The sequence below is a fragment of the Labeo rohita genome, chromosome 4, assembly GCF_022985175.1.
Source record: "Labeo rohita strain BAU-BD-2019 chromosome 4, IGBB_LRoh.1.0, whole genome shotgun sequence".
In the NCBI taxonomy this organism is placed as follows: Eukaryota; Metazoa; Chordata; class Actinopteri; order Cypriniformes; family Cyprinidae; genus Labeo; species Labeo rohita.
This window is the reverse complement of record NC_066872.1, coordinates 29,624,400-29,641,909: the sequence shown is the minus strand read 5'-3', so window position 1 is coordinate 29,641,909 and position 17,510 is coordinate 29,624,400. Positions and strand designations below refer to the sequence as shown.

Below are 17,510 nucleotides of genomic sequence, written 5' to 3'. Positions count from 1 at the left end.
CTGCCATCAGTGTTTCAACCGTAATTTTACAAAGCTACGAGAATACTTTTTGTACGCAAAGAAAACAAAAATAACGACTTTATTCGACAATTCGTCTCCTCCGCGTCACCGTAGCGACATTTTGGAGAATATCCGCTGGACGCAAACAGCGTACGCCTTCTGCCTTTATTTACAATTTGATTTGAACAAAATATTCTCGTAGCTTTGTAAAATTATGGTTGAAACAATGATGGCAGATGGACTATTTTGATGAAGTCTTTCATACTTTTCTGGGCCTTGACAGTGGTATTTACTTGACAGTCAATGGGACAGTCACAAACCTCCCGGTTTTCATTCAAAATATCTTAAATTGTGTTCCGAAGACGAACGAAGCTTTCACAGATTTGGAACGACATGGGGGTAAGTGATTAATGACAAAATGTTCATTTTGGGGTGGAGTAACTCTTTAATACAAGTCATAAATATTGTGTGTTTTCAGGAGTACAGAAGAAATAGCACAAAAGTTCATGTTGAGGAAAAGAGATGTTCATGAGGAGGTAAACCCCGTGCATGGGCACATGCGCTTACTGACATAGTTAAAATGGACAAAGATAATAGCATCTCAGTGGGCGGCTTTTCATCAGCACAGACTAATAAAAACAATGATTAAAAGGGAAAATCGTACCTCCAGCAACTGCTGTCTTTTTGTTCACAGAGACTGTAACAGACGTGATAGCAATCACAAACCTGCCATCCACTGCAGGAAAAGAAAAAAGTACTGAGCACAGTACACTCAACAGGGTGTGAAGCCTCCTAGTCTGTATGATGTAAACTGCATGGTGCAGGCTACCTTGTGTGCTGTCATCTATAGGGACGTAGTACAAAAAGCGTCCAGCTGGATTCTCTGCAGCACGCCGATACCAAACAGGGAAGTGGTCCAGGGTAAAAATATTCTCCTTATCCAATGGAGATAAGAATTTTCTGCAAAGAAACCGTCAAAGCATCAGTGTGTATTCAGATGCGACTACTGGTCAATGGTTATTTATGCTGATTATGATGGTTAACATTTGTTCATTGATTTATCAATAGCCACATTTATGTATACCTAAGGTTTATTCCCATAATACCACATTCTGTTTTACTGTCTGTCCTTTTTATCTCCCCAGCGTCTGGTGTATTTTAGAGTGCATGCTGATGAAAGTTATATGATGTGCTGTGGGAGTGAGTGGCCTTAAGGAAACCTCTGACAATGCAGATGCGGTCTATGCGGTTGAGTCGTGACGCACCCAGCGGGAGCTCTTGATTAAAGGTACTCACTTCGCCACACGTTTCTCTACGCCGACATATCTGATCATTCTCATGAGGCCGGAGCGTGTGCCCAGGAACGCCGTCTCCACACCCCCATCAATGCTGCACACGACGGAGGCGAGTAAAAGAATGAGAAAGGTCACGGCCGAGCACGTATTTGACTAATGAAACTTGTCTGTGACGCTGTGTGTGTGTGTATGGGTGGGAAGTTTTACCCGGAGGCGTTGAGCAGCAGTGCGGTCCAGTAGGCTTCCATAGGAGCTGTGACCACTGCGTCAAACAGAGTCTGCTGCAGAAGTCTTTCATCACCTGAAGTACAGACAGAAGACGTAACATCATTTAGTTTAATTGCATAACAAAATGGTTATGATGTATACAGAGAATAAAAGGTACAAATGAGATGATTTACATGTTTAGCTCTACTCCAAAACCTAGCAAGCAGCATCCCAACCTACATGTAACCTTGTAAGTAGGCAGTGTGAAATGCTCTACATAGGCTACAAATGGGGTTTAATGTTAAAACAACAGTGTGCTACTCTAATAAACACAAAAACAAAGAAATGTTCTGTAAAATAATCATTTTTTGTTTAAAATGACCAATTATTATTGATATTTTACAGTGAAAAATGAATATGCATTTCACTGGGTTTTGTAACAGAGCGTTAATGTTTGTTGCTTAAAGGGACAGTTCACCTAAAAATGAAAATTATTATCATTTACTCACCCTCAGTTGTTCCAAACCTGTACGAGTTTCTTTCTTCTGTTGAGCACAAAGAATGTTGGAAACCAAGCAGCTGCTGGTATGGTAAAAATACTATGAAAGTCAATGGCTGCCGTCAACTGTTTGGTTACCAAACATCATCTTTTTTTTGTTCAACAGAAAAATGAAACTCATACAGGTTTGCAACAACTTGAGGGTGAGTAAACGATGAGAGAATTTTCATTTTCAAGCACCTTGTTGGCTACTTTTTTAATAAAATGCTTTTGTTTTTGCTTATTTGTAATTGAACATGAATATAAGTAAATATAAAATAAAATGAAATGGCAGGTTAAAACACAAAACTCACATTCCAGGTCTGGTTCTTTTCCTGTTAGATACCGAACCACAGCCTGAAACTGTGTAAGTTTGCGGTGATGTGGATCGATGTCAGTCTCACAGTATGTCCTGAAATATCAAAAACCATCAGATTGGAGTATATTGCATTATTTCAGATGTTAAAAACAACCTAATATGTGACCCTGGACCACAAAACCAGTCTTAAGTCACTGGGGTATATTTGTAGCAATAGCCAAAAATACATTGTATGGGTCAAAATGATTTATTTTTCTTCAAAAATCATTAGGAAATTAAGATGATGTTCCATGAAGATATTTTGTGAAGTTTCTACTGTAAATATATCAAAACTTAATTTTTGTTTAGTAATATGCATTGCTGAGAACTTCATTTGGACAACTTTAAAGGTGATTTTCTCAATTTTTTTTATTTTATTTTTTTTGCACCCTCAGATTCCATATATTGAAATGTATCTCAGCCAAATAGTGTTCTGTCCTAACAAACCATACATCAATGGAGCGCATATTCAGCTTTCTGCTTATGTATAAGTCTCAATTTCGAAAAGTTGACCCTTATGACTGGTTTTGTGGTCCAGGGTCACATGGTCTTTAGTCTTTAATAACACCTACCATTCATTAGCAATAGTGACATCAGAAGCAGTCAGGTCATGTAGGCCTATAAACAGAAAAACACAGCTGAGATGAATTACAAACAGGCAGGCAAATGATCTTTATTTTGCAGGTACTAATCTGAAAATCTTTACCTTCTTCAACTGAAACATTTCCAGTGAAGGCATTCTTCCCGTGACCTTTGGTAAGTACAATTCCAAGACTGACAATAGAGACGCACAATGTAAGTCCAGAAGTCTCACACTTAGCAGAGATGTAAATATGTATTATCACTACTCACCTAAATGGAGTTTCATTAATGGTCGTGTAAAAATACTCATTTTTCAGGAAAACAACTCTTTTCTGAGAAGGGAAGATGCTAGCATGTAAGTATGACAGTCACAGCTAGACTATCATGAGATAAAAGAATGAATCCAACTGAAGAAAACTTCTAAAAAGCGACTTAAAGGTCGAAATCAACTCACTCCTTTCTCTACTGTTGCTCTGACGTCCAGAAAGAGTGTCCCACTTTCCCCTTTTACCATCGCTGTTCTTAACTAGAGGATCAAAACACCACACACAAACACCTTGAAGCGATTGATCTAAAAATGGCTTGATGAGAGTGTGTGCACTGTATGTTTATTTCTACGTATGTGTGTGTTGTTCCACTTACTGCATCTTCTGTATCTTCCCACTCCACCTCTGACAGATCCACACTGTTATAATTCGGCTTTGGCCTCAGCTTCTTACCATCTTTATACTAATACAACATATAGAAAACATTCACTTTAATATGATACAAACTAATAACACAATGTAATCAGCTTATATGAGTATTAAGGTGAAAGATCTCTAAAAGGAAAAGCATGGAGCTCACCAAAGGTCGAAGGTCAGGATGAGAGAGTATATACCCATTATTAGTGTTTAAGAATGCATAGCCGTGAACTCCCAGCTAAAGCGGGTGAGAAAAGATAAGTCGAAACAGCAAATGATTCAGCAAAATCACATTTAGGCCTATAATCATTTCTCTGATCTGTGATCAGTGGTAGTGTAAACAGTACTGAAGACATTATGAAGGCACCTTGTATCGAGGAGCCAATTTCATGAGCTCTTTTAAGGGGACATCAGTGCCAACCACACCAAGAAGGATCCCGTGAGACAGCTACAGACAAAAGGAGCAAAATTAGAATTAAGAACATTGAAAAATCAATGCATTTTAATTGAATTTGACCACCACAACCTCAAAAAACTTAAAATATGACATTTTTTAAAGATAATCTAAGTGTATAAATGGTTAAAAACGAAAACTATGTAAATATTAATAACACCTGTCGACGACATAATTATCAGTTATTGATTAGTTGTCGCTGGTTATATAAGCGCGTTCCCGCGCTCTCTCCGTCAGAGGCGGGAAAGCCGTTATTGAGGAAATACCACCTGAGCGTGTTATTATCAAATCTTATCGCCTTTTTAGGTACAAAAGTTGGATTATACATTCAAATTGTAGCGGTATATATTCGACAAACAGGTTAAGACTGTTGTAAATTGCATATTTAATGTTTTCGTTGGATTATATGAGAGTTAATGTTTTGTTATCGGTGTTTATAAACAAGGATGTGACGAGCTTCCCGTATATTGTACTTTATCTCAGTTACCATTATCACAAACTTCCAGTGGGGTTTAACAGGAAAAATGGTACATTAACATGTAAAAATAACAAATAGTGAGCATTTTGATTCATACCAATGATTCGAATCATTAAAAAAGTTATCCTGCAATTTTATGAGTAAATATTTGAATAATTCAGTTAGCGGGTTCATTCAAAACAACTTATCGTTATCATTATTTATTAAAACAGGTTTTATCTCTTAATTCTCCTGTATCTAGGTCATAGTTTTTATCATGACAACAACAGCAATAGCTGTTTTAATTACATAATTTCATTTTTACACATTCATAATTCTTCCACCCTCCTTTTTGAATGAGACTGAATTACATGAACTGAATGAAAGAGATTTTTTAGGCAGGTCAGGGGTTATTTCAGAGAGAGCTGAAGCTTTAAAGTTTGTTTTTGGCAACTCACTGTTTCTTCTTTCTTGCTGAACACAGGCATGGCCACAGAGGTCATCAACAGCAAGCTCTCGGCTTGTGTGTTAAAAAGCTGAAAGATGAGAGAGACGACATGGACTGAACTAATGGTAAACCCCAGCCAGGCCTGTGAAGCAAGCTGAACAAGACCACAGAAAACTTCCACCAAAAGCAGGTGCTTCTCTGGTAGGTGAAATCAGTTTCTTATTGTTCTACCAAACAGCAAAATACAGTAGCTACAGCAACAGTGAAACTGAGAGTTTTAGTTGAATAGATATCAGTTTCCTGAGCATGTGAAGCCAAATTGTCGAGCCAAACACATCTGCCTTTGTACGTTGTTGTAGTGATCTTCTCAAAATTTGCACCCACAAAATTCAGAAGAAACATCTAAAACTCTACCAGACGTTTAATTAAATTAAAACATTTACAACTAAATTGTATCTAACAAGGAACTTCTAGGAACTGAATTGCAAGAACACACAAACTACTGCATTTAGATGTACTTAATTTTTTGATCTACTGAGAGTTTACCTCAGCTGTATTGGGTAGCTGGAATAAGATGACAGACGTAACGAGAGGTTCATGATTAATGAAGGCAAAAAGGATCAATATGAAGTTTTGGGACAATATGCAGTATGACCTATTGTGTACAGTATTGACGTCTATAAAAGGAACGAGAGAGTGAATGAGAAAAGGTAAGCAGCTCACCACACTGTCCATGTAAGCCTCTGTCCAAATGATGTCATGATCATGATCGATGACCATTGGCCTGCTCAGCACATGAAGATATTCCATTACATTCTCCTGTACATCCGCCAGAGTAGAGATATGAGTGTAGTAACCTAATTACAAGCACACAAAAACAACAGTGATGAGAACATGGGGTTGATTTATTTATCTGTTACCAGCAGAGGGCATAGCTGTCACAAAATTTAATTATCATTCTATTAGAACAGTTTGTGGAAAGAAGGGAAATAACAAGACTTTTTTTTTTTTTTTTTTTTACATTGTCATTTTCAGGCTTGAAGAAGGTGTTGTCAATATTAATTTGCGCAAGTCTGTCAAACTGTGTCTGACAACTTTGTGATCAGTGTTGTTATTGTTAACTAAAACTATAAAAAATGGTAATTGGAATTAAACAGAAATAAGGAAAATATATATTAAATTTTACTAAAATCAATAAACTGAATAAATTAAACTTAAAGTAAAAATATAAAAAGTAATTAACACTATAAAAATATAAAAAATATGAAATGACAAATGCAAGTAAGAAAATTACTAAAAATCAGATTTAAAAAAAGATATATAAAAATAAAAGTGAATTTTAAAATAATAAATATTGTAATTGTGTATAATTAATATTATAATATGTTTTTTTTATCTCTAAAAACTCATGGAAATTGAAACTGTGGGGCTAAAAAAACAGCTTTGTAGGAAACAGTGGAAAGCATTATAAAAAGCCTACTGTACAAATTATATATTTTCTGTACAAATTATGATTTTATTTTGCAAAAAAACAGATTTCGAAAATCATGTTTTTTCATTGTGCATTCCAATTAATCTCAATCAAACTTCAGTTGGGTTGTTTTGATATAAAGTAAAAATAACTAAAAAATACAGCTAACAAACATAATAAAACACAATAAAAACATGATAACAATAAAAAAAACATGATTTTTGAAAATTAAAGTTATCTGTTTTTGCAACTCTCTTCAAATAATAGACGTCACTAGCTTGGGTGGTCTCCCATAATGTTCTGTTTTATTTAAGGCAGATCTCACCTTTATTGTTGCAGGCAATCCATTTGACATTGTCAGCAAATGTTAGCTCTCGTCCAATCAGATACGTGAACACGCGCACCTGTTTGAGAGCATATTGTGTTATCAGATTATGCACACGTTAAACATGTATCCATAGTTACTCCATAGTGTGTGCATTTGTTACCTTGCGTTCTGGCCAGTTGAACTCCTCAAACACCTGCTGGAAATCTTCCATGGCTCCATCGGTGATCAACATGATTGCCTGGTTACATAAACTACCCCTGCCTTCTGCTGCTGCCTACACACACAAACAAACTTTTGATATATCAATACTTCCATATGGATATACTTTTCTTCCCCCAAACACTAACACACTCACCTCGTTGAGAATCTTGAAGGACTCTTTTATGGCTTTCTTCACCTTTCCTTCACCTTTCACCTGCAACTCCTCCACCAAAAGTTTAAAGTGCTAAAAATAAATAGGATGGATGAGTACAGAAAATATTAAAATCTCAGAATTCACTGCTTTGCGCAAGTAAACAAAACGTTACCTCACGGTTATCCAGGTCGGCCTGTACCAGAATGCCTTTAAAACAGGGCTCTACATACCGGACGTAATCACTGTACTAAAAATAGAGAAAATATTAGTAAAATATTAAAATGTTATTATTAATATTAGGTGTAAAAGTCATGTAAACAGGTACCAGTGCTTACATCTCTGTGTTGATAATGACGACCAACCAATTCTATTATACAATGATGAATACTAACAGTACAATTTAATATAAAGTGTACCATGATACAAAGTATCCAAGAAACATAAAAGTTTGTTAGATGCTGATTTATACAGAATGTCTCCATAATCAATGGTTGGCATAAAAGTGGCAGAAACTAATCTTCTTTTTGCCTCAAATGAAAATCAGGGTTTATTTCTGTAATAGAACCTCAGCTTTAGCAGTTTTGTCCGTAATTGATTAACATGGGTTTTAAAAAATTTTATATTTATATTCTACCTCAATTATAGTCCCTGTAAACTTTTGAGTGATAGCTGATTTGACACTTGCTTCTTTGATCTTAAAAATAACATGGCTTTAGTTCTCGTTATGTTCAAAGTCAGGTTTTTAGGTCACAAAAACTCTATTGCACAACATAAAAAGTACTCTGTAGTGAGGACACAGCTTGGTGTATTTTAAGTGCACCACAATAAATCAATTAAAATTAACATTATTAATATTAAAATCAAAACAGGTCCCAAAACAGAACCCTGAGGAACACCCCTCAAAATCTGCAATAGTGTAGAGGATTTCTGTTCTTACCGCAATGACGTTGACAAAGTCGTTTTCGCCAAGTGTGTCTAGAATGGTATTGATGGTGTGTTTAGCAATGGTGAGCCTCAAACCCTTCATACTTCCGCTAATGTCCACAGCGATGATGATGTCTTTGGGGGACGTGGCTGCCTGGATGTACCTGAGAAGGAGAAAAAACTAAAATGTAGTTTTATTTTTTAATTTTTACTAAATAAAGTATAAATATTAGATGAAAAACCTTAACTGAAAGGGATAGTTCACACAAAAATGAAAATTCTGTCATTAATTTTTCACCCTTATGTTGTTCCAAACCCATAAGTCTTTCATTCATCTTTGGAACACTAATTAAGATATTTTTGTTGAAATCCAAGAGCTTGCATAGACAACATCGAAACAGACACGTTCAAGGCACAGTAAGATTGTAAGGACTTTGTTAAAATATTCCATGTGACATCAGTGATCCAACCTTAATTTTATGAAGCTACAAGAATACTTTTTTATGTGCAAAGAAAATAATATAAAAAATAGTTTAAATAACACTAGCTTAGATGACCACTGACAAACAGTCGAGACCTTTCACAGTAATAATTCCTCAACCAGATAACAGTGTGTGAAATCTCATCTACGTAATGTTCTGAGAGAAGGAAGTAATGAGATCACCATAAGAAGGTGACAGAGAGCTGAAACTTACATTACTGAACATTATAGTAGTAGTCTGCTAAACACCTTTTTTAATTAACTTGTGTTTATTTAACTTAGTATGTAACAGAACTACTCAAATTACATATAAGCAACACAGTGATCTGTTCAGATAGAGGAATGTAACACAAGACAACGGGTCTGTACTCCACGTTCATTACTGCTAACGGGATTGTGAGCATTAGCTGTAATAGCGTTAGTCCTGGCAGAAGGTGTTTGAGGAAACTGGGCAGATGCAGCAGTTAGTCACGGAAAGGAATCAAGATTAAAATCTTGCACTGAGATCAGACCTGCTGCTTCTTGACCCTGGACTGCAGCCAAATCACTAATCTTGATGTCCCTTTAAGTTCTCAGTGGTTAATAGAGGTGAAAAAACAGCTATCACAAATCAGTAGTCCATCATTTGTCGCAGGTTTGAACCTATACTACCATGACACATTTTTACGATGCTGTGTCAGATTAAATATTTGTAATTGATATTTAATAATATTTAATCAACACATTCAAAGACTCACCAGTTGCGATTCCTGCCATCAAAAGTGACGACTCCATTTTCATCAGGTGTCCACTTGATACCTTAAAGAGTGTAGAAATCATTATGATTACAGTCTAATCTCCATGAGAGAAAGAAGGATTTCTGTGTTCATATATGTAACTGGGAGGCTTGAGTTTATCGGGTTTCAATAGTGTGATGACATGATGATGAATAGGAGAGGCAGAGCGAAGAGTCTGAGTCACTGTCACCACTAATTACACCAGTAATTCGATGTCAGTCAGACTTCCAGCTCTCTTTCAGAGAAATGCATGTTTTGTGTCGTAACCTGCAATATTGCATTTAAAGGAGTAAGGCTGTTGTGTGAAGATTACCAGGGTAAAGTCTGAAAAATCCTGTTGAGCTGCCGAAGTACTGCCAGGTTAGAGTCGGGTCTTTCTCAAAGTTACTGGTGAAGATGTCATTCAGCGCTTCTGACATAAACACCCCGTTCAGAATATCAGGATCTGAGAGACACAGAGAGATTTGCTTTATCTTTTTGTAATCAGGGATGAAAATAAACCAATTCATTTCTGCATCTCACCTTTGTTATAGACATTGGTGGGCACTTGTACGACACTTTGCTGGGTATTGACAGGCAGTTTGTTGAAGTGTTCGTTCTCCTCCAGAGGAAATTCGCCCCCCAGCTCTACAAAGTTCCCATCCTCATCCAATGTGTTAATCATCATGGAATTGTAATAATCAAACTGCAGAAGAACAAGTGTATTTGAGTATAGACTGAGGGATTGAGGGGATAGATGGAAGAATGAATAGATGGCTCACCCCTAATGTTGCATTATATTCATGATAAAAATCTGCATCCTCCACTGTCTCTGCCATTCTCTATACATAAAGCATAAAAATATAAATTAGTAGATCACCCTCTTATTAAAAACAGATATAATTATTTTGATAGAATTTTACAACTGTTCAGAGCATTATGATAAAACACTGATATCTCTGACCTTGACCGATTTCATTTTTCTGCCCAGCATGTTCTCCATTTCTTCAGCAAATTCCTTCACCATCTTTAAACCATCCACTTCCTGCATCTTGACTATGGGCTCCACATCTTTATATTTCTACACACAGACACATATACATTTACTTAAATAAAAGGTGGGTTAGTGTATAATAAATCTAATTAGCTTTACCCCATTCACATGGGGCGTCAACGTTAACGCTCTTCATTTACTTTGAATGGAGTGACGTCAAGTGTTGCCGCACTAAATTATGGGTCAGCTGTACTGTGTACTGTGTACTTTTCAAGCGCCAATGCAGGTGTCAACCAGTCAGATCGCCTGTATATAGCAAATATACCCAATAAATAGAGCCAGTCCTGTTCGGTGCAGACGCTGGCCAATCAGCGTGAAGCTTCTGTGAAGCGTTAATGCTGACGCCCCCGTGTGAATGGGGCATTACCCTACCCCTAAAAGATCAGTTTTTCATAAAAAAAAAAAATAATAATATGTATTTGCAGATTTAAAGGGATAGTCCACCTAAAAATGAAAATTACCCCATGATTTACTCACACTCAAGACATCCTAGGTGTATGTGACATTCTTCTTTCAGACAAATACAATTAGAGTTAAATTTAAAAATGTCCTGGCTCTTCCAAGCTTTATAATGGCTGTGAATGTGTGTTGAGATTTTGAAGCCCAAAAAAGTGCGTCCATCCATTATAAAAAGTGCTCCACACAGCTCCAGGGGTTAATAAAGGCCTTTTGAAGTGAAGCGATGTGTTTGTGTAAGAAAAATATCCACATTTAAAACTTTATAAACGTAACGTAAACTCCGGTGAGAATATGCTAGTCTCACAAGAACCAAGTTTTGTTTACAGCAAAGGAAAACCAGTCTTTTTTGGCTTATGTCTAAACAACATTTTTAACATTTTTCTTTACAAATCCTCATTTTGTACTTATGAGTTGTGACCAGTGTTTTGTTTTGCATTCATCACTTCTGACCGGAGCTTACGTTATGTTATACACCATCCGTTGGAACGCCACTCTCTCGTAAACGCGCATATGACAGTATGCGGAAACTAGAGATTACATTTATAAAGTTTTAAATATGGTTATTTTTCTTACACAAATGCATCACTCTGCTTCAGAAGGCCTTAGAGTCGTGTGGAGTACTTTTTATGATGGATGAATGAACTTTTTTGGGCTTCAAAATCTCAACACCCATTCACTGCCATTATAAAGCTGTGAAGAGCCAGGACATTTGTTTAATGTAACTCTAACTTTTAAAGTAACTCTGTATTCGTCTGAAAGAAGAAAGTCATATACACCTATGATGGTTTGAGGGTGAGTAAATCATGGTGTAATTTTCACTTTTGGGTGAACTATAGCTTTAAATAATAATAATAAGATGATGAAGAATAATTCTTTTATTTCATAAAGCACCTAGGTCACTTTACAATAACAATAACTACAATAGGCAGTAACAAAGAAGAAAAAAAAAGAACATGAAACTATACCTACAGAGGAACTATGATAAGCATCACAACAATTCACAGTCTATTTCTGTAATCATAAATGATGTTTCTAGGACAAAAGCTTTGCAGTGCGCTGTTGAAGTCAGAATTCAGAAAACAATAAACAGCAGATCACTCTGATAACCGCAAAAGCAAAGGCCAAGTTCTAGATCATTGTTCAGTATCAAAGGCCAATGGGAGCTGAATCTCAATCTGTGTCCAAAGCAATGAGTCCTGCCCTCTGCCCGTATAGGCCAGGAGGAAACAGGAGGTCAGACAGGGATAATCCACCTCCACACAACACTGTAAGAGTACCATGAGCTTAGATTAGAGACACAAAAACAAAAGGGGAAAAAAAGAAAGAAAAAGAATAGAGGGAGGAGGAGATGCAGCAGTCTCGGAAGGTTAATCCTCTTCCTGCCTTACTGTTTAGGCACATCCTGCTGTTGTGCTACACTAATAAAGGCCCTTAAGGTGAAAGAACGCCCACATATTCAGGTCAGATATAAACTGGTCGTTATACAACTCTCTGGTAGGCAGATGGGCTGCTTGTAGGCTGGCACCGGGTCTATGGTTAACAGTACAAAGTAATGTTAATTAGAGTGTAGTGTAAATTTAAACAGATGCCGGATAACTCGACACAGCTGCATGTGACATTTACTAGCAGTTTAGTGATTTACGGATAAAACCTGCTTCCTCTGCAGATTATCAGACAATAGCGGAAATATCCCTGATTGCTTTGGGGGTAAAATCAGATTTTCATCTTCTACTGTCTCTATAGACAAACCTTCTGTAAGAGTTGAGCGCCTGAGTATCTGTTCGACAAGGCCGAAAGCTGTTTTCCAAAGGTCTCGGCCCACTGTTGAACCCTGTTCAGAATACCAACAGAAAAGCATTAGACATCTTCCTTACATTTTAAAATTAAATCCGAGGGCTCTCTGACCCTGTATAGACAGCAACGCAACTACCACGTTCAAGGCCCAGAAAGATAATAAGGACATCGTTAAAATAGTCCACGTAACATATGTGGTTCAAATTTAATTTTATGAAGCTATGATAATACTTTTGTAACATGGTACTGTGAACACACATCCAAGACTGACACGGAAGAGTAGAAATTGTTGAATAAAGTCGCTATTTTTGTTTTCGTAGCTTCATAAAATGAAAGTTGAACCGCTGATGTCACATGGACTATTTTAACGATGTCCTTACTACCTTTCTGGGCCTTAAAACGTGTCCATTGCGTTGCTGTCTTTGCAGGGACAGAAAGCTGTTGGATTTTATCAAAAATATCCTAATTTGTGTTCCAATGATGAACGAAGGTCTTACGGGTTTGGAACAAACCGTGAGTAATTAATAAAGCGGAGGATTTCAGGCTGCCGTCATCAACTGATAGTGAGAGAAATCATTGTTAACGAAAACCCTGGGTCACAATTTTATGCTTTTGCTCTGTTAGTGTGACCACTAAAGATTTTAAGCTTATTAAGGTTTGTGTTGGTGTTTTCTATAGTTCTGACTTTCAGGAATTAAATTAAGTCTGTTCAAACAGGCTGTGTGTGTGGATTTTGAGTGAATGTTGCCAGTGGAGGTTAAGCTTTGGCTTACAGTATTTTGGCTTTATACAAGGGAGGACAGGAGGTGTGCAGGTCATGACCTGCAAGCATTAAGATTAGATTTGGAGAAATACTGCAGTTCTGCACAAGGAATCAAAAGAGTGCTATTATTGGTTCATCTGCTTGCTTTGAGTTTCTATATAAATGTCTGAGGGTAAAATACAAGTGTGAGATATTTTGTTGAACTTAGCAATAAAGAGCCTAAAGCTTTCTCTTACATTGTGTAGATTTTGTATTCATGGGGTTGTTGGCATGTTAAAGCATGATGGCTAAACTTGTGCAGAGATGAATTGAACTCACGTCTCGGGCGATATCCTCATCTGAGCTTGTGTTTGGATGCTCCAACTTGAAAACAGCACCCAGAGCAGTGTGATGCTCCTCATCCTACCCATCAACCCCTACCACGTGCATAAAACAGCAGTGCGTATGATCTCCAGCTCACCGGATCCTGAAGACAGACCGTGTGCGGTAATCCCAACCTAGTCTTGATATTAGATCGCATCCAAAAGACACTCCGGAAGCTTCAGAAGTGTGTTTTTGGGTGACACAAAAAACTTCCCAGAATGTTCTTCTGAAATAATGACCTCCGGCTTCGTTCTCCCCATTCCTGATCATCCCCCCTTGATGTTTACATCTCATCCTTCCATAATTCTCTTCTCATCATCGCTCTTTCTTCCGCTAAGAGTCCCACCGATGATGTCTTCACTCGGACTGACTGGCCAGCTGGCAACTTTTGCAGTTCCACCTGTCTTTCGGTTTCCCTCACCCTCATCTTATGTTCAACGCAGCTGGGAGGAAGTGAAACAGAAGCAGATACGCTCACACACTGAGTTTGCCCTCCCCACTATGATAATCCACATGGATTACTCTTCACTCCCACATTGGGGGAGAGAGACAGAGAGCGAGAGACGTAGAAGATCTGGGGTGGGTGAGGGGCAGATGTATTGGAATAGAGAGATAAAGTAAAAGAGAAAAGGGTGAGCGAGAGGAGGATTATTAGTGTTTCTGGAGGCAGCCCTGGTCTGTTCAGTCAGAAAGAAGGAAAACTAAACTCCTTTTGGACATTGAAGCCACACTTAAAATGTATGAATGTCACTGCACAAGCTGCAAACAAATGATGCTTGATATTTACTCAACTTAATTTTCTTAAATTTCTCAGCTTAAACAACACGTCCCAACGTGATTTTTAGACCATGTACACTACCGAAAGTTTAGAGTCAGGTTTTTTTTTAGAAAAGAAATTAAAGAACTCTCTTATGCTCTCTAAGGCTGCATTTGTTTGATCAGAAACAGTAAAACACTAATATTTTGAAGTTATTGCAATTTAAAATAAATGTTTTATATTTTAATATATTTAGGGGCCAAGTACCAAAGGTGCTTAGGCACTTATTGTATCTGTTTTCTTATTATTATTTCTTTTCTCCATCTGCTCTGGGAGTCTATGGCAGCCCATAGAACCGCTTACGGGAAGTTATGAAATCGTTGTGTTGCTGGATGTAATAATGAACATAGTGGTCGTCATTTACTCTCGGCATCTGAGCTGCTGAAAATGCAGTGGATTACGTTTGTTTGTGAAGGGAATGCGCCTCCCGATCTACATAAATGCGTCTATGTTCACGCAAATCATTCGTGATCCAGCTTCACCTACAGCAGAAGTGAGTATAAGGGTTTTTTATAAATCTCTGCAATCACCTTTACTAATAATGTGCAAGTTTCGCTGCTAAATACGCTAAATGCAGCTAAACTAAACAATCTCTCAAAGCAGCTCGTTACTCCACAGAGAGTAGAGAGGGGCGGGGCGAGCAGAGCTCATTTGCATTTAAAGGAACAATCCCTCAGAATGGGATGATTTTTGCAGACCTCATTTTGACAAGGTAAAAAGGGTGTTGTTTTACACAACCATTGAGAATTTTTAACCAAAGTATATTATAGACTTTTCATTAAGACCCTAAAGAATCATATTAACTTGTGGAAAATGGGCATCCGATGACCCCTTTAAAGGTCATTGCACACTGAGTCCAAAATTTTCGTATGCGTTTTTTCGTATTCGTCATCCTTTTCTGTCAAAATGCTTGTTACGGATGCGAAAACGCAGAAAATCTAACCTGATTTATGACGGACAAAAATTTTGGAGGCAGTGTGTAAACGTGATTGACACAACATAAGGTCGTATTTATTTTTTAACGTTCGAAAATTTCAAACAAAAATTTTGCTTGGCCCCTTAATTGCTGCTTGCAGCTATATTTCAAAATGTAATTTATTCCTGTGATTGCAAAGCTGAATTTTCATCAGTCACTACTCCAGTCTTCAGTGTCACATGAGCCTTCAAAAATCATTCTGATATTCCGATTTATTGTCAATGTTAAAATAGTTATGCTGATTAATATTTTTTTAAGAACTTCAGTATTCTTTAATAGATTTAAAGCATTTATTTGGAAAATAAATCTTTTGTACCATTTTTTTTTTACTGTCATTTTTAAAGTCTACTGCAGGGATAGGCAGCATCACTCCTGGAGTGCTGATGTCCTGCAGAGTTTAGTTCCAACCCTGAAAAAACCCCTCACCTGCCTATAGCCCTAGTAATCCTGAAGACCTTGATTAGCTGTGTTTGATTAGAGTTGGAACTCTGCAGGTCATCGGCACTCCAGGACCGACGTTGCCCAAGTGTTCACACAAGTCTGATTCATCACATTATGAAATTATGCTAATTTTTGTACTGTAAAAAGTGTCCAAATATTTTTGTCTTCACTTAATGTCTTTTTAAAAAGATCTTTAAAAAAAAAAAAAACTCAACAAACTTCCTTTTTGTGAAATAAAATGGGCTTTTACTCTTACTTCAAAACAACCATCTATCCTCCAGTGAAATCTCATTTAAATTTAATAACGGCAGTATGATTTTAATAACAACTACATCACTGAACTACATCATCCTGCTTTATTTTAGGCACTAGTAAAACAGTCCACATTCTTTTTCCTAAAACACGCATGCACTAGATTGTGAGTGTCAGTGTCCAGATGTCACGCTCTAGATTTTTCCCACTGACCCAGTTAGTATAAATAAGAGCTTCCATCCTCCAGACAGATACACACCTGCACTGAGTGTGTGTGTTTGTGCTTGCAGATGTGAGCTGAGGATTTCAGTCTTGTGACAGTGAAGATTGACGCAGTGACAGTGATTACAGAATGACGCATTTTATACTGCAAGAGAGGATGATTTTAAGCTTTATTGCACAATGCTTTTTTTTTATTTATTTTTTTTTTTGAGAGTGATTTTTAGGAACAATGCAATGTTTATATATATATATATATATATATAATCCACGTAACATGCATATAAGAACTTTTTTTTTTTAGTCTGCACTCAAGTACATATTCCTTTTCAAAACCTGCATATAGAAGGCAACCTACTTTTTTCAGCATATTCTTATTCATAAATACTCCATGTCTTAACCAGGCATCTGGCTAGGACACTTATGAATTATTTTTGATTTGTTTTATGTTTGTGTATTAGTGTTATTAAGTCTTGGCGTACAACTCCATTATCTAAATGTCAGGACTCTACAGATGTCAAATATACACGCTGATATACGCACATATAAACCAATCTATAATTACTGACTTAAATAGAGTACAAAAACCCTTGACGGGATACACACATGCATGCAGTTCTCCCTTGTTTCCTGTATTAAAACTGCTGTGCTGTAATATGAATATGTAATATTGTGTGAATGAAATAAACCATGGAAATTAGGTGAATCCAACACAGTCGAGCATGAAGGTTACGTTTAGCATCTTTCACCCGTAACTGCAGCACGTGCACTCCTGGCAAGACTCCGGCTGTTGGCATGCTTATTTAGATTAAACCTCTTATTTGAGATTGCTTATGAGTTCATCAGCACTAATGCTTATGATAGCTGCTCGCTCATAAATCCACACAATCAGTTATTAACTGGAGATACCGGATGGCTGCAGGATGTCTAGTTAACAGAGTTCCCACAGCTTTTGAGCAATGAAATACCATGACTTTTCCAATCGATGGTAATTACTGGATAATGATTTTATTTTGTATGTCAGGTAAAAACTATT

At 37.0% G+C, this 17,510-nt stretch overlaps 1 protein-coding gene across 5 annotated transcripts in view; it reads right to left on the bottom strand.

The window, feature by feature from the left end:
- cacna2d4a (calcium channel, voltage-dependent, alpha 2/delta subunit 4a) overlaps positions 1 to 14,206 on the bottom strand; it is a 46,697-nt gene extending 32,491 nt beyond the window's left edge. For 3 of the 5 annotated variants that reach the window (XM_051107823.1, XM_051107826.1, XM_051107824.1), the window contains exons 1-27: positions 13,725 to 14,206; positions 12,599 to 12,680; positions 10,301 to 10,417; positions 10,119 to 10,178; positions 9,880 to 10,042; positions 9,671 to 9,802; positions 9,319 to 9,379; positions 8,114 to 8,264; positions 7,349 to 7,423; positions 7,177 to 7,266; positions 6,982 to 7,095; positions 6,819 to 6,897; positions 5,746 to 5,879; positions 5,569 to 5,586; positions 5,033 to 5,110; positions 4,031 to 4,111; positions 3,827 to 3,901; positions 3,623 to 3,709; positions 3,435 to 3,506; positions 3,251 to 3,312; positions 3,105 to 3,172; positions 2,971 to 3,016; positions 2,355 to 2,452; positions 1,503 to 1,596; positions 1,297 to 1,389; positions 830 to 960; positions 665 to 736 (exon numbers count right to left, since the gene is read on the bottom strand). In XM_051107823.1, the coding sequence (XP_050963780.1) occupies positions 665 to 736; positions 830 to 960; positions 1,297 to 1,389; positions 1,503 to 1,596; positions 2,355 to 2,452; positions 2,971 to 3,016; positions 3,105 to 3,172; positions 3,251 to 3,312; positions 3,435 to 3,506; positions 3,623 to 3,709; positions 3,827 to 3,901; positions 4,031 to 4,111; positions 5,033 to 5,110; positions 5,569 to 5,586; positions 5,746 to 5,879; positions 6,819 to 6,897; positions 6,982 to 7,095; positions 7,177 to 7,266; positions 7,349 to 7,423; positions 8,114 to 8,264; positions 9,319 to 9,379; positions 9,671 to 9,802; positions 9,880 to 10,042; positions 10,119 to 10,178; positions 10,301 to 10,417; positions 12,599 to 12,680; positions 13,725 to 13,816 (2,425 nt within the window). In that variant the 5' untranslated portion in view covers positions 13,817 to 14,206. The remainder of the gene's footprint in view (positions 1 to 664; positions 737 to 829; positions 961 to 1,296; positions 1,390 to 1,502; positions 1,597 to 2,354; positions 2,453 to 2,970; positions 3,017 to 3,104; positions 3,173 to 3,250; positions 3,313 to 3,434; positions 3,507 to 3,622; positions 3,710 to 3,826; positions 3,902 to 4,030; positions 4,112 to 5,032; positions 5,111 to 5,568; positions 5,587 to 5,745; positions 5,880 to 6,818; positions 6,898 to 6,981; positions 7,096 to 7,176; positions 7,267 to 7,348; positions 7,424 to 8,113; positions 8,265 to 9,318; positions 9,380 to 9,670; positions 9,803 to 9,879; positions 10,043 to 10,118; positions 10,179 to 10,300; positions 10,418 to 12,598; positions 12,681 to 13,724) is intronic. The other 2 variants (XM_051107825.1, XM_051107827.1) reach the window with 1 other exon arrangement.
- Between the last annotated feature and the right edge of the window lie 3,304 nt (positions 14,207 to 17,510).